At 43.2% G+C, this 27,424-nt stretch overlaps 1 protein-coding gene across 5 annotated transcripts in view; it reads left to right on the forward strand.

Annotated features, from left to right (window-relative positions):
• Nucleotides 1–27,424, forward strand: part of LIN9 (lin-9 DREAM MuvB core complex component) — a 62,210-nt gene that overhangs the window by 23,260 nt on the left and 11,526 nt on the right. For all 5 annotated transcript variants that reach the window (XM_053909437.1, XM_053909433.1, XM_053909435.1 and 2 more), the window contains 5 exons: nt 6,071–6,228; nt 10,149–10,282; nt 12,280–12,399; nt 12,698–12,799; nt 16,747–16,827. In XM_053909437.1, the coding sequence (XP_053765412.1) occupies nt 6,071–6,228; nt 10,149–10,282; nt 12,280–12,399; nt 12,698–12,799; nt 16,747–16,827 (595 nt within the window). The remainder of the gene's footprint in view (nt 1–6,070; nt 6,229–10,148; nt 10,283–12,279; nt 12,400–12,697; nt 12,800–16,746; nt 16,828–27,424) is intronic.

The raw sequence follows: 27,424 nt of genomic DNA on the forward strand, positions 1-27,424 counted from the left end.
AGATGCTCAACCGACTGAGCCACCCAGGTGCCCCGGAAAACCTTATGTTACTTTTGAGTGAAATTTTGAAATTTGGGGCACCTGGCTGGCTTAGAGGAGCACGGGCTCTTGATCTTGAGGTGGTGAGTTCGAGCCCCCGATGCAGTATAGAGATTACTTAAATAAATGAAACTTTAAAATTTTTTTCAAATGTTAGGTCATGAGTTCTGATATTCTCTGCCTATTAGAGGCACGTACAAGATTTTTTTCACTTTATTTTTTAAGTTTATTTATTTTGAGATAGGGCGAGAGGACATGTGTGCATACGCAGGGGAGGGGCAGAGAGAGGGAGAAAGAGAGAATCCCAAGCAGGCTCCTCACTGGCAGTGTGGAGCCCACCGCGGGGCTCGAACCCACTAACTGCGAGATCATGACCTAAACTGAAGTCAGACACTTAACCAACTGAGCCACCCAGGCTCCCCAAGACTTTTTCACCTTAAATGGTGGGAAAGTTCAGGGAAGGCATGGAAATATAAAGTGACTTGGGCAAGTAGAAACAGAATTTAGTTTCAATGATTTTTTAAAAAAAAATTTTCATGTTTATTTTTGAGAGAGAGAGAGAGAGACACAGTGCAAGCAGGGGAAGAACAGAGAGAGAGGGGAACACAGAATCCAAAGCAGGCTCCAAGCTCTGAGCTGTCAGCACAGAGCCCGACGTGGGGCTCAAATTCATGAACTGTGAGATCATAACCTGAGCCAAAGCTGGGCACTTAACCGACTGAGCCACCCAGGTGCCCCAGTTTTAATGATTTCTATAGTTAGCGATGAAACACAAGGAGAACTTTTAATGGAACCGGTAGTATTTTATCTATGTATTGAAAGATCACATTGCTGATATGTCTTTAATATTTCCCTCCTTTGTAAGAACAGAATTAAAATGAGATGGACCTATGTGTTTCATCCTGGTAGTTTTTGGTCTTTGGTAATTAATTCCTTTAGGCCATTTTGGTACAAAACTGTGACTTTACATGTTTGCGTAAATTGAGGTTCTTGTTTCTAATTATTGTCCATCAGGATCATATGTTAGTCACTTTTTTATTGTTTTCTTATAATTCTGTAGCTTAAGAGTGTCGTTGAAATATTTCTCATCAACTTATTCCGTTACCTTTCTATAACATTGCTTAATGGTTTAGTTCTTTACTTCATCAGAGTTAATTTACAGTTGAAATGAAGTCTTTATTTTCAACAAAAGTTTGTAGTTTTTCTTTTCTCTGAGGAAGTCAAGGTACAATACATATTATTGCTACAATATACTTCTTAAAATACCCTGAAAGAATGATAAAATGCCAGGAAGAAAATGTGCAATATACAGATGGTGAAATGGGAAGATGTATTTGAGGTTTGATAAGAAGACTTAAGGTTCTAAGTTAATCTGTAAATTCAAATCAGTCTCAATAAAAATATCAGTAGAACTGGGGCACCCAGGTGGCTCAGTCGGTCGAGTGTCCGACTTCGGCTCCGGTCATGATCTCATAGGTCGTGAGTTCGAGCCCCACGTCGGGCCCTGTGCTGGCAGCTCAGAGCCTGGAGCCCGCTTCGGATTCTGTGTCTCCCTCTCTCCCTGCCCCTAACCCACTCGCATTCTGTCTCTGTCTCTCTCAAAAATAAATAAACAGTAAAACAAACAAAATCATTGGGACTTTTTTTTTTTTAACTAGATGAACTAATTCTCAAATTCAGATTTAAGACAGGTGAAATCAAGCAAAAAGATCTAGGAAAAATCTGAAGCAGCAAAGTAACTATGCTTACCAGATACTGAAGTTGATTACCAAGTGATCTTCATTAACAAAGTATAGTAATGGCACGTAAATAGATGGATTAAGGAAAGAGAATCTAGATAGTGTCACAGATGTCTCTGGGGATTTAATGCATAATAGCAGTGGTTGCCTCTCAAATACGTGGAGGGAGGAAGAGGCTAAATTAGTTACTTCATGGATATTGAGACCACTCTAGCAACCTAGAGAGAAGAGCCGGTTTCGTCATTTTTATTTTATTTTATTTTTTGAGAGAGACAGAGCATGAGCAGGGGCGGGGCAGAGAGAGAGGGAGACACAGAATCCGAAGCAGGCTCAGGGCCCTGAGGTGTCGGCACAGAGCTGGACGCGGAGCTCGAACCCATGAAGCGCGGGATCATCCCCGGGGCTGAGGTCAGATGCTCAACCGACTGAGCCACCCAGGCGCCCCTAGATGATTTAAATATTTTTAAAATGAGGGGCGCCTGGCTGGCTCAGTCAGTAGAGCATGCGACTCTGGATCTTGGAGTTGTAAGTTCAAGCCCCAGCTTGGGTGTAAACATGACTAAAAAATTAAAAAATCCTAAAAAATGAAACAGTAAAACTGGTAGAGAAATTTATGGGAGAGTTTTGCTTAATCTTGAGTGGGAAAGGTCTAAGAGTCCACAAAGCTAGGCATCATAAAGGAAAATATCAACAAATTTAGCTGCAGAAAAATAACATTTCAGGGCCACCTTGGTGGCTCAGTCGGTTAGGCGTCTGACTTCAGCTCAGGTCACGATTTCACGTTTCCGTGAGTTCGAGTCCCACGTCAGGCTCTGTGCCGACAGCTCAGAGCCTGGAGCCTGCTTCGGATTCTGTGTCTCCCTCTCTCTCTGCCCCTCTCCCACTCATGCATGCACACACTCTGTCTCTCTCTCTCTCCCTCTCTCAAAAATAAACATTAAAAATAATAATAACATTTTGCATTACCCTCTCCAAAAAAAACATGAAATCAAAAGACAATGACAAGTATTTATAATTCTTATCACAAAGCCCAATTTCCTAATATGTAAATAACTCCTGTGAGTCCATAAGAAAAAGTCAAAAAATCCACGATAAAAATGATTATAAACAGTACATAGGAAAGAAGAAAAAGTGGATCTTGTAAACACATGAAAAGAGGTCAGTCTTACTCATAGTAAGAAATGGAAAAATCAGAGTATGCTAGGATACTGGTTTTTAGTCCGTAAAGCTTTAATATGTTATGTTGGCAGGGGTATGGTGAGTAGTCATGCTTGCTGGTGACAGTAAATTTAGATAACCTCTGTGGAGGGCAATTTGATAATATCTCTCAGGTTTACAAATTTTCATACCCTTTCACCTAGTAATTCTACAACGTTAGGTTACAGAAAAGTCTGTACCTGGGTGTTACTAATTACAGTATTACTTCCAGTAGCAAGAGATTGGCAAAACGTGAATGTCCAATAATAGGGGAATGATTCATTCAAATGTGGTATCTCGATATAGTAAACAACTTGGAAACCACTTAATGTAAACCAAAATAAAATCAGAGATCATTCCTTGTGTGCTGACTTGGAACAGACTGCTAAGATACATTAAGAAAAGAAGGCAGAGGGGCGCCTGGGTGGCTCAATCGGTTGAGTGCCCGACTTCGGCTCAGGTCATGATCTCACGGTTTGTGGGTTCGAGCCCCGCGTGGGGCTCGGTGCTGACAGCTCGGAGCCGGGAGCCTGCTTCGGATTCTGGGTCTCCCTCTCTCTCTGCCCCTCCCCCGCTCATGTTCTGTCTCTCTCTGTCAAAAATAAATAAACATTAAAAAAAATTTTTTTTAAACTTATGAGATTAAGCTTACCAAGTGTTGGTGAGGCTCTGGGGAAACTTGGAATCCTCTGTGCTGTTGATGGGAACATAAAATGGTGCGACCACTTTGGAAAACCGTCTGATGGTTTGAAGACCTCTTCAGAGAATTTTAGGTTCACAACCGAATCAAGAGGAAGGTATAGAGATTTTCCCATATACCCCCGGCCCCCACAGAGATGCAGCCTCCCCCGTCCTCAGTATCTCCCACCAGAGCGGGTTGATGGGTTCACTCCCGGTTTTGTACAGTCTACGGGTTTTGAAAAACGTACACTGACATATCTACCATCAGGATGTCGTAGAGTATTTGCTCTGCTCTAAAAATCTCTCGCACTTCAGTTAGTCATTCCTCCCCCCGCAGTCCCAGCTACTGGCGACTGACCTTTTTATTGTCTCCAGAGGTCTCCGTTTTCCAGAGTGTCATATATTGGAATCACACGGCATGTAGCCTTTTCGGATTGGCTGCTCTCACTTAGTGGTATGCATCTCAGGTCCCCCTGTATCTTTTCCTGGCCTGACAGTTCATCCTTTTTGTTGGTTTAGTTTTTAATTTATTTTTAAATCAAAAAAATTTTTTGAGAGTGTGCGGGTGGGGGAGGGGCAAAGGGAGAGGGAGGGAAAGAATCTCAAGCAGGCTCCAGGGTCAGCGCGGAGCCCGATGTGGGCCTCGATCTCCCGACTGAGATCGTGACCCGAGCCGAAATCCAGAGTCTGACGCTTCACCGGCTGAGCCACCCAGGTGCCCCAGTCGTTCATCCTTGTGAGCGCTGAATCGTATGTCCGAATATCCCACTCGCCTCACCGAAGGACGTCTCGGTGGCTTCAAGTTCTGGCAGTTGTGAGTAAAGCTGCCATGAGCGTCTGTGTTGGAGTTTTGGTGCGGACGGAAGTTTCCACCTCATCCGGGTAGATACGAAGGAGTGTGGTTACTCGAGGGTATGGTAAGAGGGTGCGTCGTTTCGCGAGAAACCATCTAACCGTCTTCCAAAGCGGCCGTGCCGTTTTGCGTCCCCACCTGAAGGAAGGAGGGTTTCTGTTCCCCGTCCTTGCCGGCATTGGGTGTTGTCTGCGTTCCAGGTCTCGGTCGTTGTAATAGGTGTGTACTAGTGTCTCATTTAATTTGCATTTCCCCGATGACACACGATGTGGAGCATCAAATAGGCTTATTTGTCATCTGTAGGTCTTCTTGGGCGATAGTTGGCTTCTTTTGTTTTTCGTTTCTTGAAAGGTTAAGCAGACACTGACCATCTGACCCAGCCATTCCACTCCTAGGTATTTAGTGAAGAGAAATTAAAGCAAAAATGTATACAAAAACCTATCCACAGATGTTCGTGTCACCTAAGTTGTAATCGCCCCAAAGTGGAAACAGCCCGACTTTCCACCACTAGGTGAACAGATAAACGGGTTATGACACACTCGTGGAGCAGGATACTGTTCTCCAGTAAAAAGAATGAACCGTCGACGCCTGCAACAACACGGATTACTCTTGGGGTAATTTGGCTGAGTGAAGGAAGCCTGACAAAAAGAGTTGGTACCAGATGATTTCATTTGTATGAGATTTTAGAAGATAGAAACTACAATGACAGAAAGCAACTTGGTGATTGCTTGAGAAGTGCGGTGTAGAAGGAGGGATAGTAAAGTACCACGAGGAGACTTTGGGGAGTGATTGACGTCTTGAAGTGTTCATGATCTCGTCTGTGGTGATGGTTTCGTGGATCTATATTTTGTGGCATGAAAGCTGTGCTGAAGTCACTTTGGTTCATCCCAGTATTTGAGAATAGAAGTATGACAGGCCTGGGCGGCTCTGTTGGTTGAGCATCCGACCCTTGATTTCGGCTCAGGTCGTGTTCTCTCGGTCATGGGACTGAGCCCCGTGTTGAACTCTGCGCTGACAGCAGGGAGCCTGCTTGGAATTCTGTCTCCCTCTCTCTCTGCCCCTCCCCTGCTCGTGCATGCGTGTGATCTCTCTCTCTCTCTCTCAAAATAAATAAACATTAAAAAAAAAAAAAAAGAAAAGGAAGTAAGGCCCTAAAGATAAGAGTAATTAAATTCAGTGTTTATGCTTCAAGGCAGGAAGTATGATTAAACATTTACACAGTGGTAAGCCTCATCTTTAATTCTGTATTGGTTCGCTCACTGGGTCACAAGGAAGATATCTTGTTCTTCTGAATAGAATATTGTAATTGGATTTGGTCCCAGGAGGAGACCTGGGATCCAGATGCCGTGGTGTCAAAGGATGGTGACCAAATCCTCCTCCTTTGTAGGAAAGGACCATCTAGATAATTTACTTTGAAGAGAAACAATGACTATTTCTAAGAGCCTGTTTTTGAACAAATTCCTCAAGAGAGGAAAAGAGGGCACGGTGAGGTGGATGGTCTGATGTCAAGTTTCCGTATAGGATGGTTATCAGTTTATATGGTTTTTGTAATTTATTCTAGATGTTCTTCTGCATTTTTTGAGGAAGAGAGATCAGCATTAAAACAGAAACGGCAGAAAATAAGACTCTTACAACAAAGGAAAGTTGCGGACGTTTCCCAGTTCAAAGACCTCCCAGACGAAATCCCTTTGCCCCTGGTTATCGGAACCAAAGTTACAGGTGAGTGAGCACAAGTTCATTACTGGTTTGATTTGTAAGGTTTCACCATGCCGACTGCTAGCCACTAGACACGTGGCTTTTAAACTGAGAAGCTTACGCTGTAGCTCTGTAGTAACATGCGGTCCAAGGTACTGTTGGTTCGTCTATGACATCCCGTTTGAAACTACTTAGGGAAAAGCGTACCGGGTCGAAGCAACGTCTACTACGACGTAAGCCGGAGCAAACTGACACAAAGACGAAATCGACAGTTCACTGGGGTCCCTGCAGCTGTACATTGTTTACATTTTGAATTTTTAAATGATTCCGTCTTTGGCTTTCACATCATTTACTTGCCTGTCTAACCGCTCTTCAGTGGTTAGCCCACAAACACGTTGTTCTTGCGCTCTTTGGCTTTGGGGATAGTCCATTTCTAAGGACTGAATAAATGAAATTATTCAGTAGGTAGTTGGTTCAAAGTTTTATTTAAGGATATAAATTCTGTCGGTTGGTGGATATGATTCTGTGTATTCTTTTTGGTTACAACGTGGAAGGACAGTAGCACCAAAGCCTCAAGTTTAAGGTAATTCTTCATAATGTGGTAAACTAAAATCATAACTTATGTAATATAAAAAATAACAAGGTGTTGAGTGGGTAGACAGATTAGTAACTGTACTGAAAGGGTTTTAAAAATGGTTGGATTTATCAAGGAACGTTTTCTGGAGGAAAGGTAACCTCGAGTTACGTTAATATCACTTTTTCTAGTCGTAGAAGTGGTACGTATTTCCATGACGCTGTAGAGAGGAGTAATTCCGAGGAAAGGTGGATAATAGAGAAGAGCCTATGTGGTGCATATGAGATGCATACAAGGAGGTGAACGGATTTGGTCACGACTTGCCACGACAACTTACCACATACAAAACTTACCAATGACCTCTCTCCCGACAAAATTGGCCTGGGGGTGAGGCTGGCAATGAAGTGAGGGATCTCGAAAAGTCTCGAAAAGATACATTAGTTCTAGGGGCTCTTGGGTGGCTCAGGCAATTGAGCGTCCGACTTTGGCTCAGGTCGCGATCTCGTGGTCCGTGAGTTCGAGCCCCGCGTCTGGCTCTGTGCTGACAGTTCGGAGCCTGGGGCCGGCTCCGGATTCTGTGTCTCCCTCTCTCTCTGACCCTCCCCGTTCATGCTCTGTCTCTCTCTGTCTTAAAAATAAATAAACATTAAAAAGCTGCTTCAATAAAAAAAAAAAAAAAAGATACATTGGTTCTAAAAACCCCATATAAAAAAGCACAGATACAAAGTCTACAGGGTAACTACAAATCAGAGAAGCGTTGAGAAGAATAGAGTAACACAGAAACACAGGACTTTTTTTTTTTTTTTCAGTGTATTTATTTCTTTAGAGAGAGAGTGTGCACACACGTGTGCAAGCAGGGGAGGAGCAGAGGGAAAAAGGGAGGGAGAGAATCCTGAGCGGGCTGTGTGCTGAGAGCAAAGAGCCCATTGTGGGACTTGATCTCACACATAAACCAGGAGAACATGACCTGAGCTGAAACCAAGAGTCAGATGGACACTCACCCCAGCCACCCAGGTGCCCCCCAGTTAGGAAATTTGTAAAAGTCAGTTGCTTCAAAATTTTAAGGACTGGCGGTATTATTTGAAGAGACTGAGAATTTTATAGAGGGTCTATGAGTAGGCGTTCTCATGACAGTGGAGAATAGGTTGGACTGGCTGTATGAAGATATGAGAAAAGTGTGTAGGAATCCATTGCTGGGGCTCTTTTTTTTAATGTTTACTTTTTATTTGAGAGAGAGAGAGAGAGACATGTACACAGGTGGGGGAGGAGCAGAGAGACGGGGGGGAGAGAGAGGATCCGAGGCAGGCTCTGCACAGATCCTCTCTCTCCCCGCCTCTCTCCCACTTGAGCGCACACTCATTCTCTCTCTCTCTGCCCCTCCCCTGTGTGCTCTCTTTCTCCCTTTCTCTCAAAATAAATAAATAAACTAAAAAAAAATAAAAACTGCTAAAAGGCATACCTGAAAAACCAATAAAGAAGTCAGTTTGGGGAGTGTCTGGGTGGCTCATTTGGTTAAGCGTCTGACTTCGGCTCAGGTCGTGATCTCGCGGTTCGTGGGTTCGAGCCCCGCGTCAGGCTCTGTGCTGACAGCTCGGAGCCTGGAGCCTGCTTCGGATTCTGGGTCTCCCTCTCTCTGCCCCTCCCCTGCTCATGCTCTGTCTCTCTCTGTCTCAAAAATAAATAAACATTAAAAAAAATTTTTTTAAAGTTAATTTTGAAATTGTAACAAGTAATTGAATGAGAAGATGACGGGAAAGAAAGGACAGGGAAAGAAAAAACACGGGATAACTAGAAAATAAAGAGCAAGATGGTGGGCTCAAGTCTCGTCCTATTTTCATTATTTTAAATGTCAATGAACTGAGCCCTATACTTAAAAAGTAGAGACTATCAAACTGGGTTTAAAAAAAAAAAAATGCCCGGGGCGCCTGGGTGGCTCGGTCAGTTAAGCGTCTGACTTCACCTCAGGTCATGATCTCACAGTTCATGGGTTTGAGCCCCGGACTTGAGCCTGCTTGGGATTCTCTCTCTCCTTCTCTGCCCCTCCCCTGCTCACTCTCTATCTCTGTCTCGTTCTCTCTCTCTCTCAAAATAACTAAACAAACATTAAGAGAAAGAAAGAAAACAAGAAAGAGACTCAGCGGTCACCGTGACCAAGGGTTTACATAGGTGCCCGCTACCTAGCATGTTCTGGAACTGGACCCCCTGAACGAAAGGAGGTATGCCACCTCAGCCACGTTGTTGGCGCACACGGTGTAGGTCCAGTAAACCACCTTTGTCAGTGTGGGAACAGTGGGAACGCTGGACATTCAAGTTCCCGGATGCTAACCTTGCAGACGGGCCTTTCTAAGGAGAGCAGTCTTGGGCCTGGTGGATTAATCTTTCCTGAACAGCATCGTTGTCTTTTTTTTTTTTAGTTAAACGGCTCCAAGTGTTTCACTTGTGTATAATAACCAAAGTTCTTCTGTTGACTTTTTTTTTTTTTTTTTTAATTTGGGGTTCAAGGCAAGACTTAAAAATATTTCCCCCTGGTAGGGGCACCTGGCTGGCTCAGTCGGTAGAGCATGTGACTCTTGGTCTTGGGGTCGTGAGTTTGAGCCCCACGTGAGGGGTAGAGATTATATACATACGTACATACATACATACATAAATTTTCCCCTGGTAGATCTAGGATTTCGTTCATGTATCAAATTAGTGATCATCATTATAGGTGTTCTTTAAAATTTTTTTGTTTCTCTCAACCTAAAATGCATGCTTTGTGTGATACTATAATAGACAATAATACTATACTTCCTACGTTAAAACAAATTTTTTTTAAGTGTATTTATTTTCTTTTTTTTTTTTTTTTTAATTTTTTTTTTCAACGTTTTTTATTTGTTTTTGGGACAGAGAGAGACAGAGCATGAACGGGGGAGGGGCAGAGAGAGAGGGAGACACAGAATCGGAAACAGGCTCCAGGCTCCGAGCCATCAGCCCAGAGCCTGATGCGGGGCTCGAACTCACGGACCGCAAGATCGTGACCTGGCTGAAGTCGGACGCTTAACCGACTGCGCCACCCAGGCACCCCAAGTGTATTTATTTTCGAGAGCGAGAGAGACAGAGCATAAGCTGGGGAGGGGCAGAGAGAGAGGGAAACACAGAATCTGAAGCAGCTCCAGGCTCCGAGCTGTCAGCATAGCGCCCGACACACGGCTCGAACCCACGAACCACGAGATCATACCTGAGCCGAAGTTGGACGCTTTACCGACTGAGTCCCCCAGGCACCCCCCTGTACGCTTCCTACGTTTTAAATCACATGTTTAGAGCAGTTTTATATTTGACAGTTTGTTGTATCCTTCCAAACAGCGTGATGCCTTTTCGTCTCTTTTCCCAGCACGATTACGTGGTGTTCATGATGGTCTCTTCACCGGACAAATAGATGCCGTGGATACTTTTAATGCCACTTATCGAGTCACTTTTGATAGGGCAGGGCTCGGGACCCACACCGTCCCTGACTACGAAGTCCTGGTGAGTATTTTGTAATACACGCACGTTTATGCCTTTAAGGACGCTCTGTAGAATCTTCTTACAGGCCGTTTTGTGAGGGACTCCAGATTCCAGGTTACAGAGGAAGAGATCCCGGGGGGTTTGGCCCCTGGAGCGGAACGATATCAAAGTCTTTGACGTTCCCGGAGCTAACGTCCTTCCCCACGCAGCACTCGAGTGTGACAGCACTAATCACTCCTCACTGAACAGTCCTGGCCACAGAGCACTCTTGGTCCGGCTGCTTCACTAAAGTCTACTCCTCTTGCAAGAAGATTTGAAAAACATGAAGTAACATCTTGCACTTTAACATTCGTTCTCCTATTTTAGCCTCAGAATTGTGCGCTTTTTGCATGGTGAACTTAAGACGGAAGTACGTGAAGTAACTTATTCGAGACCCTAGAGTGGGCCCTGCCAGGCTGAGACCAGGATCCAGGCCTTTTGAATTCGTGATACAGTCCTTTTTACTACTACACCATTACTTCCTGATCGTGCTTGATTTAGCAATGCCTTGAGAGTTCTACACCTTTCTGATCAGTCAACATAATTTTAAGAACTAAGACAACTCTGCAATCCGATAAAGTTTTTATAAAGTGAATAATTAACTGTTCATAACAGTTGGTTTCCTCTGAGCCTCATGGGAATTAAATTATTCACTCTTAACCTCCCTTTTTTTCATTTCTATTATAAACGTGATTTTTAGGGATTATGAACTTAAATTTCAGAGCACCTGAGTGGCTCAGTCACGTGAGCGTCTGACTGTTGATTTTGGCCCAGGTCAGGATCTCACAGTCATGGACTGAGCCCCATGTTGCTTCTGTGCTGAGCTTGGAGCCTGTTTGGGATTCTCTCTCTCTTTCTCTTTCTCTCTCTCTCTCTCTCTCTCTCTCTCTCTCTCTCTCTCTCTCTCTCTTTCCCCCTCCCTCTCTCCCCCTCCCTCTCTCCCCCTCCCTCTCTCCCCCTCCCCCTTCCCATCTGCCCCCTCCTCTGTTTGTGCACTCTACCTCTCTTTCTCTAAAATTAAAAAAAAAAAAAAAAAAAAAAAATCAAAATTTCTTTGTCTCCTTAGTGCAAAGAGAGAAGAATCTTCCTTTTCTGATTTTTCCTTTTTTCAAAAATTATGACTGTTTATCCTGAGGACTTCCTTATCAAACATACTTTTTAGAAAGGAGAAATACGAGAGAGAGAAAGTTTAGACTATCCATAGAGCGACGTGCCCCAGCCTTCAGGTTTTTGTTTTTGTTTTTGTTTTTTTCTTTAAAGGATGCAGTCTTTCAACCTGTCCTTTCAAAAAAGGAAAATTGCCTGTCTGGTTCATTAATGTAATTTGTAATGTGCTTTATGAGATCACCCACACATTTCTCCCTGGCCAGATAAGAGGGGACTGGACTGGCAGTGGGTGGCAGGGAGACCGCCTGTGGCACTCAGCAAGCACAGGTGGCCACAGGACACTTTCATGTTAATCTGGGATTTTCTGTTTTGATCCTTTGGTCTTTTCCTTAATTGTTTTTTCCATTCAGCCTTTTGATAGCAAAGTAGTTTTGGTTTTTTTTTTAAATGTTTTTATTTTTTGAGGCAGAGACAGAGCACAACTGGGGGAGGAGCAGAGGGGGGAGGAGGGAGGGAGAGAGAGGGAGGGAGGGGGAGAGAGAGAGAGAGAGAGAGAGAGAGAGAGAGAGAGAGAGAGAATGAGAATCCCAAGCAGGCTCCTTGCTGTCAGTACAGAGCCCAACGCGGGGCTTGAACTTACAAAGTGTGAGATCATGACCTGAGCTGATCCGAGCCACCCAGGTGCCCCAGCAACGTAGTATTTTCATACTATGACTTAAGGTTTAGCCCCCTGACCTCCGTAGGATAAAATATTCTGTGATGAATCCTGGCATATGGGCTAGTGCGTCTCTCCAGCTGAAACGTAATGTTTATAAAGCCGAAACAATTGGTAAAGTTATTTGAGTCTTGTGTACTTCTCTCTTTTCTCAAAGAGTAATGAGCCCCACGAGACGATGCCAATTGCTGCCTTTGGACAAAAACAGCGGCCTTCTCGGTTTTTTATGACGCCACCACGGTTACATTATACTCCTCCTCTCCAGTCACCGATTACGGTAAATATTTCTTAAATGGCATCTGTAAGTGATGCCATCATAAATGATTCTTATGCATGTGAGTTGCATTTGTATGAAATACACATCTGTGACGGCACCTTCAGGAGGTGGCTACGTTATCTTAAGTCGTCAGTTAAATGAGTACATAGTTGCTTCAACTCTGTACTTCAACTCTGTATTTTCCTTTTTGTAAGATTTGTAACGTAATATCCATTAAAATAGGAATTACTGTTATCTAAAAATAAAATGCTTTCTTTTGAACCGTCAGTGGTTAAATGATTCCCTTTTGTTCCCATAGGATAATGACCCTTTACTAGGACAGTCACCGTGGAGAAGTAAAATTTCTGGCTCTGACACTGAGACGTTAGGCGGTTTCCCCGTGGAGTTCCTGATCCAAGTGGTAAGAATTGCTCAGAGTAGCTTGGCGTGCTTCTGAAAAAAATTCAGTGTCTTCTGTGTTGTTAAAGCTGAAAATTTGTCAAAGACCAAATATTTTTACTTTTTTTTTTTTTTCAAATCATCGTGTTGTTTTTAAGAACTCTTGTTATTTCCAACAAAGCTTGAAAGTAAAAGTCACAACAGGCAGAAAAAGACTTAGAAGTCTTCTTTGTTGAGCTTTTCTTAGGTTTGGTTCTTACTATTTTGCTGTGTTAGGGCCTCTAACATTACAGCATATGCTCTGTCACATTCTGAATGGTTAACTTAATAACTTGTTAAGTATGAGGGGTTTTTTTGTTGTTGTTTATTTATTTTGAGAGAGAAAGAGTGCAAACGGGGTAGGGGCGGAGAGAGAGGGAGAGGGAGGGAGAGAATCCCAAGCAGCCTCCGTGCTGTCAGCACACAGCCCGACACGGGGCTCGATCCCATGAACCATGAGATTCGTGATCTGAGCCGAAATCAAGAGTTGGACACTTAACTGCCTGAGCCACCCAGGCATCCCAGAAGAAGAGGGGTGCCTGACTCTTGATTTCAGGGTTGTGAGTTACAAGCCCCATGTGGGGCATAGAGATTACTGAAAAATAAAATCTTAAAAAATAATAATAAAAGAAGCGGTTAGGAAACCAAGAGTCCGACGCTTAACCACTGAGCCATCCAGGTGCTCCTGAAGGCTTGTATTTAGTGACCTCAGCGCATCCCGCCGCCGTCAGCTGAGCTGTCCTGACGCATCAGGTTGCTAAGCAGCGATCAGACCCTGAGACACGCAAGCCCCACCTGAAGCGAGTGTAGAATCTTCTGTAGAACAAGATTCCCGAAGAGCCTGGTTCAGAAGAATGCAATGAGCTGTTTTCTTTGAATATGCCATTAAATAAAGGATTTACTTTTAATCATAGTCTAATAACGTTTGATTTGTTTCTTTTCCTTTTTTGAAAAGAAAAACCACTTTGGCTGGGTGGGGGTAGAGTAAAAAAAAAAAAAAATGTCCGTAACATAATTTGTTAAAATATTCAGTGTTCCCACTTGCAAAATTGATGTCATTTTAAGGGAAAATTGTGTCATTTATGTGGGCATGTATAACATTTAGTATCCTTTGATCATACGTTCACAAATAGGACATGTCATTTTTTAAAGAACTTCTTTCTTTTAAATAGTGGAAGTAAAAACAAAGCTGATATGTCCTATTTGGACAAGTGTGTGTGTGTGTGTGTGTGTGTGTGAGAGAGAGAGAGAGAGAGAGAGAGAGAGAGAGAGAGAGAAAGAGAGAGAGAGAGAGAGAGAGAGAGAGAGAGAGAGACTGACCAGCAGAGGGAGCCAGAAGCTAAGTACTACTGCACTACTTGTAAAGCATTGATATTTTTAGTAACGCTTCGATGTTTGGTTTCAGTGCTTAATTTTAAAATTCAAAAACTAGGTGTAAACCTCCATTAAGACACTAATTTCATTATTATTTTAAGCTATCTAAAAGGTAAAAGTTCTTTTATGTACTAGTCTTTTGTATTATGTAAGGTTCAATGAAACGCAGGTTGCTCTTGTTAATATTAAGCTTTGAAATATATACATATTTAAGTAATCTCTCTGCCCAAAGTGGGGCTTGAACTCATGACCTTGAGATTAAGAGTTGCACCCTCTACTGACTGAGCCAGCCAGACGCCTCTGAAGTAGATATATTTTTATCTTCTTCTGAATATTTTTTCTTATGACAAAATAAATACTAAAAAATTTTGCAAGTTTTCATAATTCATAGTTTACAATGAATTTTCTTTTCGAGGGAACTTTTTTTAATGTTTTTTTTTAACGTTTATTTTTGAGAGACAGAGCATGAGTGGGGGAGGGGGAGAGAGAGGGAGACAGAATCCAAAGCGGGTTCCAGGCTCCGAGCCATCAGCACAGAGCCCGAAGTGAGGCTCAAACCCACAGTGAGATCATGACCTGAGCTGAAGTCGGACACTTAACCGACTGAGCCCCCCAGGCGTCCCTCGAGGAAACTTTTTATTTCCTGGGATTAGGGATTTTGAGGAATCTAAAGAGACTGGTCTGCTTTTTCAGAGAAGACTCAGTTTTGAAAAGAATTCAAAGGAAACGTCATGATTTTCTATCAAAAGCAAACACCACAAAACTGAAATAGAAACAAAAAAGGGACCCTTGCCGTCTTTTACTGCTTCCAACTCTAAAGAATCACACATAGTTCCATGAAAATCCAGCACCTTGGAGGAGAAGGGAGGCCTGTCCAGAGATCTAAATACAGTCACTAAATACGGTCTGTCCCGTGACGGTCCTGGGGCATGTCTTACCAGCCCCTCTGCCCGGATCAACTTAGAGGCCAATTTCTTAGGGCGTCTTTATTGTTGAAAATGTACAGACTTAAAAGCAGTAGCTTCGTTTACTACGTCTCCGTGTGCCCGTCCACCAGCTGGCTGGTCCGATAGCATTGCTGCTCCCACCCTGGTCTCCCTTTTGCATTATTGAGAAGCACACACTAAACATCATATCCTTTATATGTAAATGTATTAGTTTGTATCTCTAAGGGCTCTTTTTTTTATAAAAATTTTTTTTTAACATTTATTTGTTGAGAGACGGACCATGAGCAGGGGAAGGGCAGAGAGAGAGAGGGAGACACAGAATCCGAAGCAGGCTCCAGCTTCTGAGCGGTCGGCACAGAGCCCGACTCGGGGCTGGAACTCACAAGCCACGAGATCATGTCGGACGCTCACCCAACTGAGCCACCCAGGTGCCCCGTTGTTTTCTTTTTTTTAAAGAAACACAACTAAGTTGTGTGAGCTCAGTTGGGTGACCGACCGACTTCGGCTCAAGTCGTGATCTAATGGTTTGTGAGTTCGAGCCCCGTGTCAGGCTCACTGCTGTCAGAGCAGAGTCCACTTTGGATCCCCTGTCCCTCTCTCTCTCTGCCCCCTCCCCCCTCTCGCACGCACGCACATGCTCTCTCTCTTTCAAAAATAAACATTAAAAAAATAATAACAATTAAAAGACAGAAAAAGAGGGGCGCCTGGGCTGCTCGGTCAGTGAAGTGTCCGACATCGGCTCAGGCCGTGATCTCACGGTTTGTGGGTTTGAGCCCCGCATCAGACCCTGTGCTGACAGCCCGGAGCCTGCTTGAGATTCTCTCTGCGCTTTGTCCTTGCGTGCGCGTGTGTTCTCTCTCTCTCAAAATAAATACACTTTAAGGCCGTCGAATGTTCTTTTTCCCATACGACTTACTTGTTGAAGAAACTACTTTTGTGGGAATTTTTTGTTCTGACAGGAGACCCGCACATTTTCTACGTTCCTTTAAGTGACGTGGCTGCGGTGACGATCAGTGCCTCGATGTAACCATTCATTAGCATCGCAGTGTGGCACTGCTCTCGTTCTGTCAGTCCTTCTTTGTTTATTAACTGAAATAGCTTTATAAAGAAAAACTTCCCCTAACCTGTTATCCGGTTACCCGATGATCTGGTTTATATGGTTTGTATAGGAAGACGGGGTAAACACAGGATTCTTTCTCTTTGTCTTCCAGCTTATAAAATAATGAGTTTGGTCACTAGCATTCTCCAGTAATGATTAATGGTTTTACGGCATCGGTTTGAACTCCTAAGTTTCAACATATTTGTGCTTCCATCCATTGAAGGGGTTATTCTTATTGGTCCCTGAATTGTCCCATGTTGGGCCAGTGAAAGCTTGTTTAGGCTGACTGCTTAGTCCTTTTGACATGTCCTGGTTACAGTGGATTTTTTTTTTTTAATATTTTGCTGCCAGCCAGTCAGATTTATAAAATAAAAACGCCTGTGCTACATTTATTTATTTTGAAACGCTAAAATCTGCTAAAATACCATAGTCGAGAAATTGGTAATTTGATGTCTCTTTTACTTAAAGGCCGCTATTTATTCCGAAACATTTCTTTGTCTTTGTCCGTAGACCAAATTATCAAAAATCCTCATGATTAAAAAGGAACATATCAAAAAATTAAGGGAAATGAACACCGAAGCAGAAAAATTGGTAAGGATATTTCTCTTTTTTGTTTGCTTGTCTAATTTTCAAATGGTGGGGACTTCTGTTATCTGAGGATGGACAAATTTTTTACAGACGAAAACCTTGAGATAAATGTTATTGTTAAATCCTCATTTGCTATCTTTATCTCTCGTTGTACTGAACACAGCCGAGCAAATTGTCAGTGCAATGCGGTTCGTTACCCCAGACCTCATTATGCCACCGAGTGTCCAGTTGAATGGGATTAATGGGTTTGCTGGGTTCGTTGACAGTTTGCGTGAAGGTAGGCCCCCTAGCGTTGGCACCTCTGACTAAGGAAGTCGTGTTAACAGTGGTTATGAAAAGTGATCCGGAATGAATAAAATCCAGAAATACATAAATTGGCATATTCAGATTATCTTGACAGTATTTATATCCTATTCTGTTCATCTAATCGGTCCAAAAACGTGAGAGGCCCCATTTTATTCATAGGAGAGAATTATCAGAGTTTCTTTAAAAATGTAAAAACTTCGCTAGGAAAGTGTTTGAGGTATACTGGAAGTCATAACTTGCTTATGGATTTATAGGGTGGCAAATAGATTTCATCCCAAGTGCTGTCTCCACGTGATTGCACATGGTCTTGTGGGAATTTGGACGTAACGGCGGGCTCGTGACCGGCCTGGGCGAGCACTGTAGCTAGTTACCCGCCTCTGCAGGAGAGGGAGTCAGCGTTCCCCATCCGTCTCTAGTGTGTGCGGGCAAACGCATGGACAAGCGATACCCGAGTGAGAGGGGAACAGTCTTCTTTTAGGATGATGGGATTTTTTTATCTGAACTTGACTTCGAATTTTCTAAGTTGAACCTCCGTTTTGTGGAATTGGAAACTGAAGACCGAGGACGTCAAGGGATTTCAGTCTAAGATCATCTGCTGCTTGATAGTACAAATACCCAAACGGGCTTCTGGGTCCCAGCTTAACTCACTTAGGTGCAATATGACATTAGTATCGACAGAGACAGGGCTTATCAAAGAGAGCAGAAAATTAACCGTGACATTTTGCCGTGACACGTCCTAAACGTAAAAATATGTGCACCTGCTTCTTTCCTGCTGGACTCTTAATTCTTAGTCTTGGTTTCCAGCAGCTCGACCCCTGCCCTTTTCGCTACGCTCCCCCACTGCACCTCCTCAGATCACTTCGTCATCTCTTCCGTCTTTATGCACAGTCAAGTCACTTCACTTCCGTGTCACCAACTAGGACTTTCCCTGCGTCTGCGCTCCACACCTTGAACTAACTACTGGGCTCGCCTTAGCCTGCTTAGCGCTCCCTACTTCGAATGGAGGCCCGATTGGATGTTGGCTTGCTTCTTGGCATGAGAGAACTTTTTAGAAGTCTAGATGGCTTGATATGTTTTATCGTTAGTTTTGTTTGATTTATGATTAAAAACAGTTCCCATTATAAAAATCCAATTATTGTAAGACTGATGACAAAAACCGTGGTTCTTTTATTAAAAAAATTTTTTTAATGTTTATTTTTGAGATACAAAGAAACAGAGCATGAGAAGGGACAGGGCAGAGAGAGAGGGAGACACAGAATCCGAAGCAGGCTCCAGGCTCGGAGCTGTCAGCACAGAGCCCAACTTGGGGCTCGAACTCACAAACTGTGAGATCATATCCTGAGCCGAAGTTGGACACTTAACCAACTGAGCCACCCAAGTGCTCCAAGATTTTATTGTTTTACTCCCCCCCCCTAAGATTTTATTGTTTTAAATGATCTCTCCACCCAATGTGGGGTTTGAACATACAACCCCAAGATCAAGAGTTGAATACTCTACCGATGGAGCCAGCCAGGTGCCCCAAATCAGTAGTTATATTTAACATTAATAAAGTTCAAGCCCTGCATCAGGCTCACTGCTGTCAGCGTGGAGCCCACTTCGGGCTCTTTTGAATAAAAGGCAAAGATTGCCAAATTGGATGAAAAATAAAACCCCAACTCTATGATGAACGCAAGAGACACATTTAATATTAAAGGATCCTGAAAATATAAAGTTTTAAATGTATGAAAAGATATACAGGGCAAAGTTTTAAAATAACAGAAGGTCTGATGGCTATATTAATATCTGACAGTAAAATTCAGGGCAACAGATATTGGATATAAAGAAGTTTGCTTCTTAATGATGAAAAGTTATAATTTCAAGATAATAATTTGAAATTTATATGTACCTGATGATGACTTCCAAATACATAAAGCAAAAATTGACAAAATTCAAAGGAAAAGATAATCCCACTCTATAGAAGGACAGTTTCCATAGCCCTCTTAGTAACTAATAAAACAAGTAGTCAAAAAATCTATTCAGGAGGGGTTCCTGGCTGACTCGGTTGATAGACAACGTGATTCTTGATCTTGGGTTGTGAGTTCAGGCCCCACGTTGGGCATAGAGCTTACCCTGCATCGGGCTCTGTGCTGTCAGCTTTAAAATATATCTAATAAGGATATAGATTTTAACAACACAGTTAACAAACTCGATCATGCTGGCATGTATAGAATATTATACATACCAGCTATAGGGTACCTATTATTTTCAAGTTCACATAGAATATTTACAAAATTTCGGGACTTCTGGGTGGCTCAGTCGGTTAAGCATCCACCTTCGGCTCAGGTCACAGTTCTTTGTGTTCAAGCCCCACGTCGGGCTCTTTGCTGACAGCTCAGAGCCTGGAACCTGCTTCTGAATCTGTGTCTCCCTCTCTCTCTCTCTCTGCCCTTCCTCTCCTTGTGCTCTGTCTGTCTCTCTCAAAAATAAACATTAAAAAACTTTTAAAAAATCATTAAAACTAAATTCTGTTTCTACTTGCCCAAGTCACTTTATATTTCCATGCCTTCCCTGAACTTTCCCACCATTTAAAGTGAAAAAGTCTTGGGACACCTGGGTGGCTCAGTCAGTCTGACCTCGGTTCAGGTTATGATCTCATAGTTAGTGGGTTCGAGCCCCGCGTCGAGCTTCACTCTGCCAGTGAGGAGCCTGCTTGGGATTCTGTCTCTCACCTTTTCTCTTTGCCCCTCTCCCACTCTCGCTCACTCTCCTGCTCTCAAAATAAATAAATAAACTTTTTTTTAATTTTATTTATTTATTTTAAAGTTTATTTATTTTTGACAGAGAGAGAGGCAGAGAATGAGCAGGAGAGAGGCAGAGAGAGATGGAGACACAGACTCAGAAGCAGGCTCCAGGCTCTGAATTGTCAGCACAGAGCCTGACGTGGGGCTCGAACTCACAAACTGCGAGATCATGACCTGAGCTGAAGTCAGATGCTCAACCAACTGAGCCACCCAGGCGCCCCAATAAACTTTTTTTAAAAAGTTATTGAAAAAAAGCCCAGAAGCTCGAATTGTTACCAAGAGGGAGATGGGAAAGGAAAGAGGCCTCGGTTCTTTTCTCTGCCACAATGAAGAATTGGAGGACAGCAGAGCGCAGGTAGAGCAGACAAGGTTTTATGAAAGTCCGTTCGTGGGGAGGAGCGCGCCAGTCCGCAGAGCCCACAGCCTGACAGGCCCTGATAATGTGATAATCAGCCGACTCCTCCTGTCCTTTCCCGGGATGTACTCGAGGGGCACCTGGGTGGCTCAGGTTAAGCATCCGACTTCAGCTCAAGTCGTGATCTCACGGTTCGGGAGTCCGAGCCCCTCATGGGGCCTACTGCTGTGAGCGTGGAGCCCACTTCGGATCCTCTGTCCCGCTCTTTCTGCCCATCGCCTGCTTGCGCTCTCTCAAAAATAAATTCAAAAAACAAAACCAAACCCAAGATGTAGGGGAAATGCCTGCATGGAGTAGGAAACCGCATCATTTCTATTCTAGAGGCGCAGGTCAGGTAAGGACAAGCGCTGCTCTCTGCACAAGGGCAAGAAGCTTAACAGACAGCTCTTCCTCTGCTGGGATGTTGTAACCGCACACCGACTCCTAGGTGGCTGCGCTGGGGTGCTCCCTGGGCGGCCCTCGGCTGGGGCTCCCTGTCAGGGACGTCTAAGGCCCGCCCTCCCGTCGCCCGTGCCTAGCTTCCTGCCTCACAGAATGAACTACGTATCCAGAGGCTCCTCCATTACGTTTCCAAGAAAATTTAATATGGATACGATATTAACGACATACCAGAATTGACAAAATGGCAAAACTCCTTAAACGTTAAAACATTCCTTGAAGGGGTATCTGGGTGGCCCAGTTGGTTTAGTGTCCGACTTCAGCTCAGGTCATGATCTCACAGTCTGTGGGTTCACGCCCCATGTCTGGGCTCTCTACTGTCAGTACGGAGCCTGCTTCGGATCCTCTGTCACCCTCTCTCTGCCCCTCCCCTGTTCTCGTCCTTGCTCGCTCGCTCTCTCAAAAAAAAAAATTAAAAAAAGAAATAAAAAAAAAGAACATTACTCAAACACCTAGGAAGTCTGATGATGTCCAAAGAAAATATGGCACTTCCATGGGCATAAAAAGATGAAGCAGACAGTGACTGATTTTAGGGGATCTCCAAGTGGTAACAGATCGACAGTCTACTCACGTGAATATCTTGATTGAGTCTCACAATGCAAAACTCTCAAAACATTTAGTAAAATCATTCCAACTGGTAAACATAACCTGGGCATTGGTAATAATATGTTTCAAACACACTCACTCGGGATTCCCGGCTGGCCCAGTCTGTGGAGCGTTCGGCTCTTGATCTCAGAGTCGTGAGTTTGAGCCCCACGTTGGGCATAGAGATTACTTAAAATTAAAATCTTCAAAAATAAATAAAACGTATTCACTCATTATGTTAATGTTACAAAAGCACTAGCATTTAAACATAAACCTGGCATTCAGGTTCATGGGATAAGATCAAGGCACGACGTATCAGATTACTGTAGAATGATACGTTTCCCAAGGAAGGAAAAGCCTAAATCATGTGTTTACTTAGAGAATCGAACCGGGGCGCTTGGGTGGCTCTGTCAGTTAAGCATCCGACTTCGGCTCAGGTCATGATCTTGCAATTCATGGGTTCGAGACCCATGTTGGGCTCTGTGCTGACAGCTCAGAGCCTGGAGCCTGTTTTGGATTCTGTGTCTCCGTCTCTCTCTGCTCCTCCCCCGCTCGTGCTCTATCTCTCAAAAATAAACATTTTAAAAAAAATTTTTTATAAAGAAAAACTTAAATGAATGCTATTGCAAATTGTGTTGATTTTTGGAGAGATGCAAACTATAAATAGTATCAGAAGTATGTTCGGGAGTGTTTTTGATACCCGTCTTTGTCACAGACAGATGGATTTATGCGCAAAGTACCTCCTTTGTGGGGTGCCTGGGTGGCTCAGTCAGTTAAGCTTCCAGCTTTGGCTCAGGTCATGATCTCATGGGTCTTGAGTTCAAGCCCTGCATTGGGCTCGCTGTCATCAGCACAGAGACCGCTTCAGATCCTCTGTCCCCCCCCACCCTCGCCACTCCCCCACGTGCATGCTCTTTCTCTGTGAATCTCAAAAAGCAGTAAATAAAACAGAAGAGCTGTTCTTTAAACGAAAGGGAATGTAGCAATTTTTCCAGAATTATGAATTACAGATTTTCTGAGTATACGTTCCATTTATGCCATGTAACTTTTTTCTTTATTTTTCTCTAAAGCTTCAAGTTAACAACGTTAAACTAACTGAACATTTGCTAACCCCTCCTGTTTTTAGCACCAGCGACGGGTAATTTTATCTTCCCTATCCCCACCCATCCTCCACCTGAACAAATAGTTAATTTCATTAATTTAATTTGGAAGTTGAAAGCTAACTTAAGTTTTATTTTTACCAAAATATCCCGAGTAGCTTGCTGTTTCTCACCTCAAAGGACTGGACGTACTATTTTGTTCAAAGTATATTTTCTTGTGGAATTTACAAGGAAAATAGAATATTGGTCTGACAAAGTCTCCTTTGATGGTGGAAAGCTTAATCTTTTATCTCAGACTTTACTCAGCAAAAATATGAACTCAGAAGTTCAAACTTTCTATTTGTAAAGTGATTGAGATTATTATTTTTTATTACTTTATTTATTTTAGATTATAATAAAATATTTAGTCCCTTTTATTTTTTAATGTTTTATTATTTATTGTTGAGAGGGAGGAGAGATAGAGATGGACAGAGAGAGGATCCCAAGCAGGCTCCATGCTGTTAGCACAGAGCCTAATGTGGGGTTTGAACTCACAAACAGTGAGATCGTGGCTTGAGGTGAAATCAAGAATCCAACACTTAACTGACTGAGCCACCCAGGCGCCCCAAAATATTTAGTCACTTTCATAATCCAACAAGGACAAATTTCTCAATCCTATACCTTGCTCAAATTATGTAGTATATTAACTCGGGGAAAATTTGAGGTTGTTCATTTCAATATGCCTTTTCTCTTTTGGGTTCTTTGAATATCTTAAAAATATACAGAGCATTCACAAGCTAATAGTGCACATGGAATTTATTAAAATAGGTTTGAATTGCTTCAGCATATATAAAAGTGGATGTTGAACCGACAGTCCCACTTTGAAAAGATGCCTTACCCTACATGAGTAAAGATGCGTAATAATCCAAGGAGGTCCAGGAAAAGGCGTCTGTCCCCGAGAATTCTGTCGGAACCGTAGTTAAAACCTTGTGTCAGTGGTTCGCCGAGTGATACGCCCTCCATGCTACTTCCCGCTCTCTTTTCCACCAACTTTGGAAGGTGGTTTTCCTGCCCAGAATATGTTGTCGGAACTGTCTTGCCATGCTTTAGTCCTCTTCATTTGGGGGGCTGGGGACCTCTGCAGAAATCTGCTTCCCAGTTAACCAGCCTTCAAAGTATAATCCATTTTGCACGTCACACCCAACCTGCGTGTGGCAGCCTGACTGATTGACTCTGGGAGCCGTTGGTAGAAAACCATGTCTGATTACAGTAAATATTTTAAAGGTCAGGTTTTTTGTTTGTTTGTTTGTTTGTTTTATTTTATTTATTTTTTTTTTAAATTTTTTTTTTTTTCAACGTTTTTTATTTTATTTTTGGGACAGAGAGAGACAGAGCATGAACGGGGGAGGGGCAGAGAGAGAGGGAGACACAGAATCGGAAACAGGCTCCAGGCTCCGAGCCATCAGCCCAGAGCCTGACGCGGGGCTCGAACTCACGGACCGTGAGATCGTGACCTGGCTGAAGTCGGACGCTTAACCGACTGCGCCACCCAGGCGCCCCTGTTTGTTTGTTTTAATGCAGCTTTACTGATACCTTGCACACACCCATTTACAGGAAGTGGACAACTGGTTTTCAGTTCATAGTTCAGTTCGTGGCTTGTGCAGACATTCTCACAGTCCGTTTCAGAATATCTTCATCACTCCCGAAAGAAACCCCACTTATTTTTTAGCAGTAACTCCTCATTTCCCCTCAAAAGCCGCACCCCCCGTACCTCGGCAACCGCTAATCTGATTTCCGTCCACCCGTTCTGGACGTTGACCGTGAACGAATCATGCGACGTGTGGTCTTTGGGGACGGGATTCTTTGCTGTGGCCCCATGTTGTGAAGGCCCATCCGCCTGGTTTGTGCGTTACCGGTACTTCTTTTGTTGACAAATAACATTCCGTTGTGTGGACTCAGCCCGTCTTCCTTATCTGTTCCTCGGTCGCTGCCACTCTCGGGCTGTTACGAGTAAGGCTGCCTGAAAGCTTGTGTATAAGGTTTCACATAGACGTGTGTTGTCGTTTCCGTTGGGTCTTTGCCTAGAAGTGGAGTCACTGAGCCACGCGGTAGCTCATTTAAGCTTTTGAGGAAGTGCCAGGCTACTTTTCAAAAAGAAGACCGATTGCGACGCAGTTTTCCTTTTATCTGTCCGGAAAGCGGACAAGGTTGTAAGAGTGTATGTTATCAACCTTTAAATTACAGAGTCGCCTTAGATGTTTGTTAAAAGACTAGCAGGTCCGACTCTTGAAGATGATCATTTATTCAGAAAAAAATTTTAGTGTAATTCACCACATTAAGAGAGAAAAGAGAATCCCTAAGAGCATCTCGATAGATGCAGAAAAGCTGTCTTACAAAATTAAACATCCCTCCCTGGGAGAAAAATAAATACTGTTATCAAACTGGGAATAGAAAGGATATCCCCAAATCTAACGGAGTATTTACCAAAACAACTTAAAGCAGATACTTACTTCACTTACTAGTGAAGTGTTAAAAACTTTCTCTTTGGGGAGAAAAAAAGACTTTGGTGTCTGGCTGGCTCAGTCTGTAGAGCACGTGACTCTTGATCTTGAGGTTATGAGTTCAAGCTCCACATGGGGCATAGAGACTACTTAAAAAAATAAACAAACAAAAAACCTTTCTCTTTAAAACTGGTAAGGGGGTAGGTGGGGGGTGCCTGGGTGGCTCAGTTGGTTAAGCTTCCGACTTTGGCTCAGGTCATGATCTTGTGGTCTGTGGGTTCGAGCCCTGCATCAGGCTCTGTGCTGACAGCTCAGAGCCTGGAGCCTGCTTCGGATTCTGTGTCTCCCTCTCTCTCTCTCTGCCCCTCCCCTGCTCTCTCGCTCGCTCTCTCTCTCTCTCTCTCTCTCTCTCTCTCAAAAATAAATAAACATTAAAAAAAAAAAAGATACAACTACAGGAAAATAAAAGGCAAGCCACAGAATGGAAAGAAATACTTACAGCACATATAATTGACCAAAAGCTTGCATCCAGAATATATGAAGAACTATAAGTCAATAAAAAAAAAAGACAGAAATAGAAAACAGGAAAGAGAATTGAATAGAGAATATTCAAACGTACAAAAGGTATTTGAAAAGGTAATAGAGAAAATGCAGATTAATACCACAAAGACGACTCACAACCTCTAAAGTGGCTAATATTCAAACACTTAAAATACCAAAGATCGGAAAATACGTGAAGCAACTAGAACTTTCTTATTCCATCACTTTGGGAAACTCTTCGGCTCTGTTTACTAAAACCAAACCTAGCAGCACTATTATCAGCCAAGAACTAGAAGCATCCCTTTTGCCCAGCACCAGATGGAATGAGTCGAACGGCTGAATGCCTCCTATTTCTACAAAGGAATACTGTGCCGCGGCGAACGAACTAACTAGGGAGATACACAACCCGTGGATAAATCCCACAGTGTTGATGGAAAGAAGCTGGGAACAAAAGTATGTACTGTGTAACTGTGTTTTCTATAAAGTTCAAAAGTCAAACTGTGATGTTTGCTGTCAAGGTTAGGTTGCTTTGGAGAGAAAAGAGAAGGGATTGTAAGGTGACGTGGGTCGGGGGCTTCTGGGGTGTTAGTGGTTTCTGTGGCTGATCTGGGTGGGTTTTTCCCATTACTTCCCCAACTTTGTTGAGGTATAATTAGCATACGGTGAGCTGTACCTGTTTAAAAAATGTGTGTTTGATCACATATATGTGTGTGTGTGCATATATACACATACCCATGAAACCATCGCCACAGAGGGGATTACAACTCCCCTCCCAACAGATTTCCCCAAGTCCTTTGTGATCTATCCCTCCCGCTACCCCAGGCTCCAGGCAACCACCGGTCTGCCTTCTGTTACACAGATAAGGTTGCATTTTCTAGAATTGTACGTAAACGGAATCATTCAGTATATGTGCTTTTCTTTCTTTTTTTTTTTTTTTTTTGCCTGGCATCTTTCATTGGGTGTAATGATCTTGATTCATCCACCTGGTTGTGTGTTCCATAGTTTGTGCAACATTCCGTAATTCTTTTTATTGCTAAGTAGGATCTCACTGTGTAGATACAGCACAATTGTTTCTCCATTTGCCTGTTGAGGGGTGTTTGGATAGTTTACATTTTTTAGCTATTACAAATTAAATTGAACCTTCTCGCGAACTGTGAGATCGAGCCCCCCAGCTATCAGCACAGAGCCTGCTTGGGAGTCTCCCTCTCTGCCCCTCCCCCACTCTCATATATTCATTCCCTCTCTCTCTGTCTTTCTCTTTCTCTCTCTCAAAGTAAAATAAACTTGAAAAGAAATGCTGAGTTTTATATAGCATGAAGTTGTAACTGAAAGGTCTCATTCTGGCAGTCAGGGAGCCCTCAGCCTGACGTACAATCTAACAGTTGATACATCCCGTTACATACACAGACTTGCAAATGTATTTTCTGTTCCAAAAAGAATTTTAAATATTTTCAATAGACCGTTAAGAAGAAAAAGTTGAACTCTCCCACAGTGTGCGATTGAAAAATAGAGGTGCAGGGGCGCCTGGCTGGCTCAGTCGGTGGATCACATGACTCTTGACTCTTGAGTTCAGGCCCCATGTTAGGCGTAGAGATTATGTAGAAATGAAATAAATATTTAAAAAAGAAAAACAGAGATGGAAAACACGAGTGAAAAATTAAGAGATGGCCAACCAGAAGGCCTGTGGAACATCAGAAGAGCACAGAGAACATGGCGGGTAGTGAGCTATCCACACAGGGACAGAAGACTTCCCACCGTGGGAGAGGAAGACAGCCAACTCATTAAGAGTTTTGGTTTTTTTTAAGTTTATTTACTTTGAGAGAGACTGAGAGTGTACAAGCAGTGGAGGAACAGAGAGAGAGGGAGAGAATGAATCCCACGCTGTCAGCGTAGAGCCCGACACGGGGCTCAATCCGACGAAACCAGGAGATCATGACCCGAGCTGAAAACAAGAGT

This window comes from Panthera pardus, unplaced genomic scaffold, assembly GCF_024362965.1.
Source record: "Panthera pardus isolate Hobbes unplaced genomic scaffold, ASM2436296v1 HiC_scaffold_21, whole genome shotgun sequence".
Classification (NCBI taxonomy): Eukaryota; Metazoa; Chordata; class Mammalia; order Carnivora; family Felidae; genus Panthera; species Panthera pardus.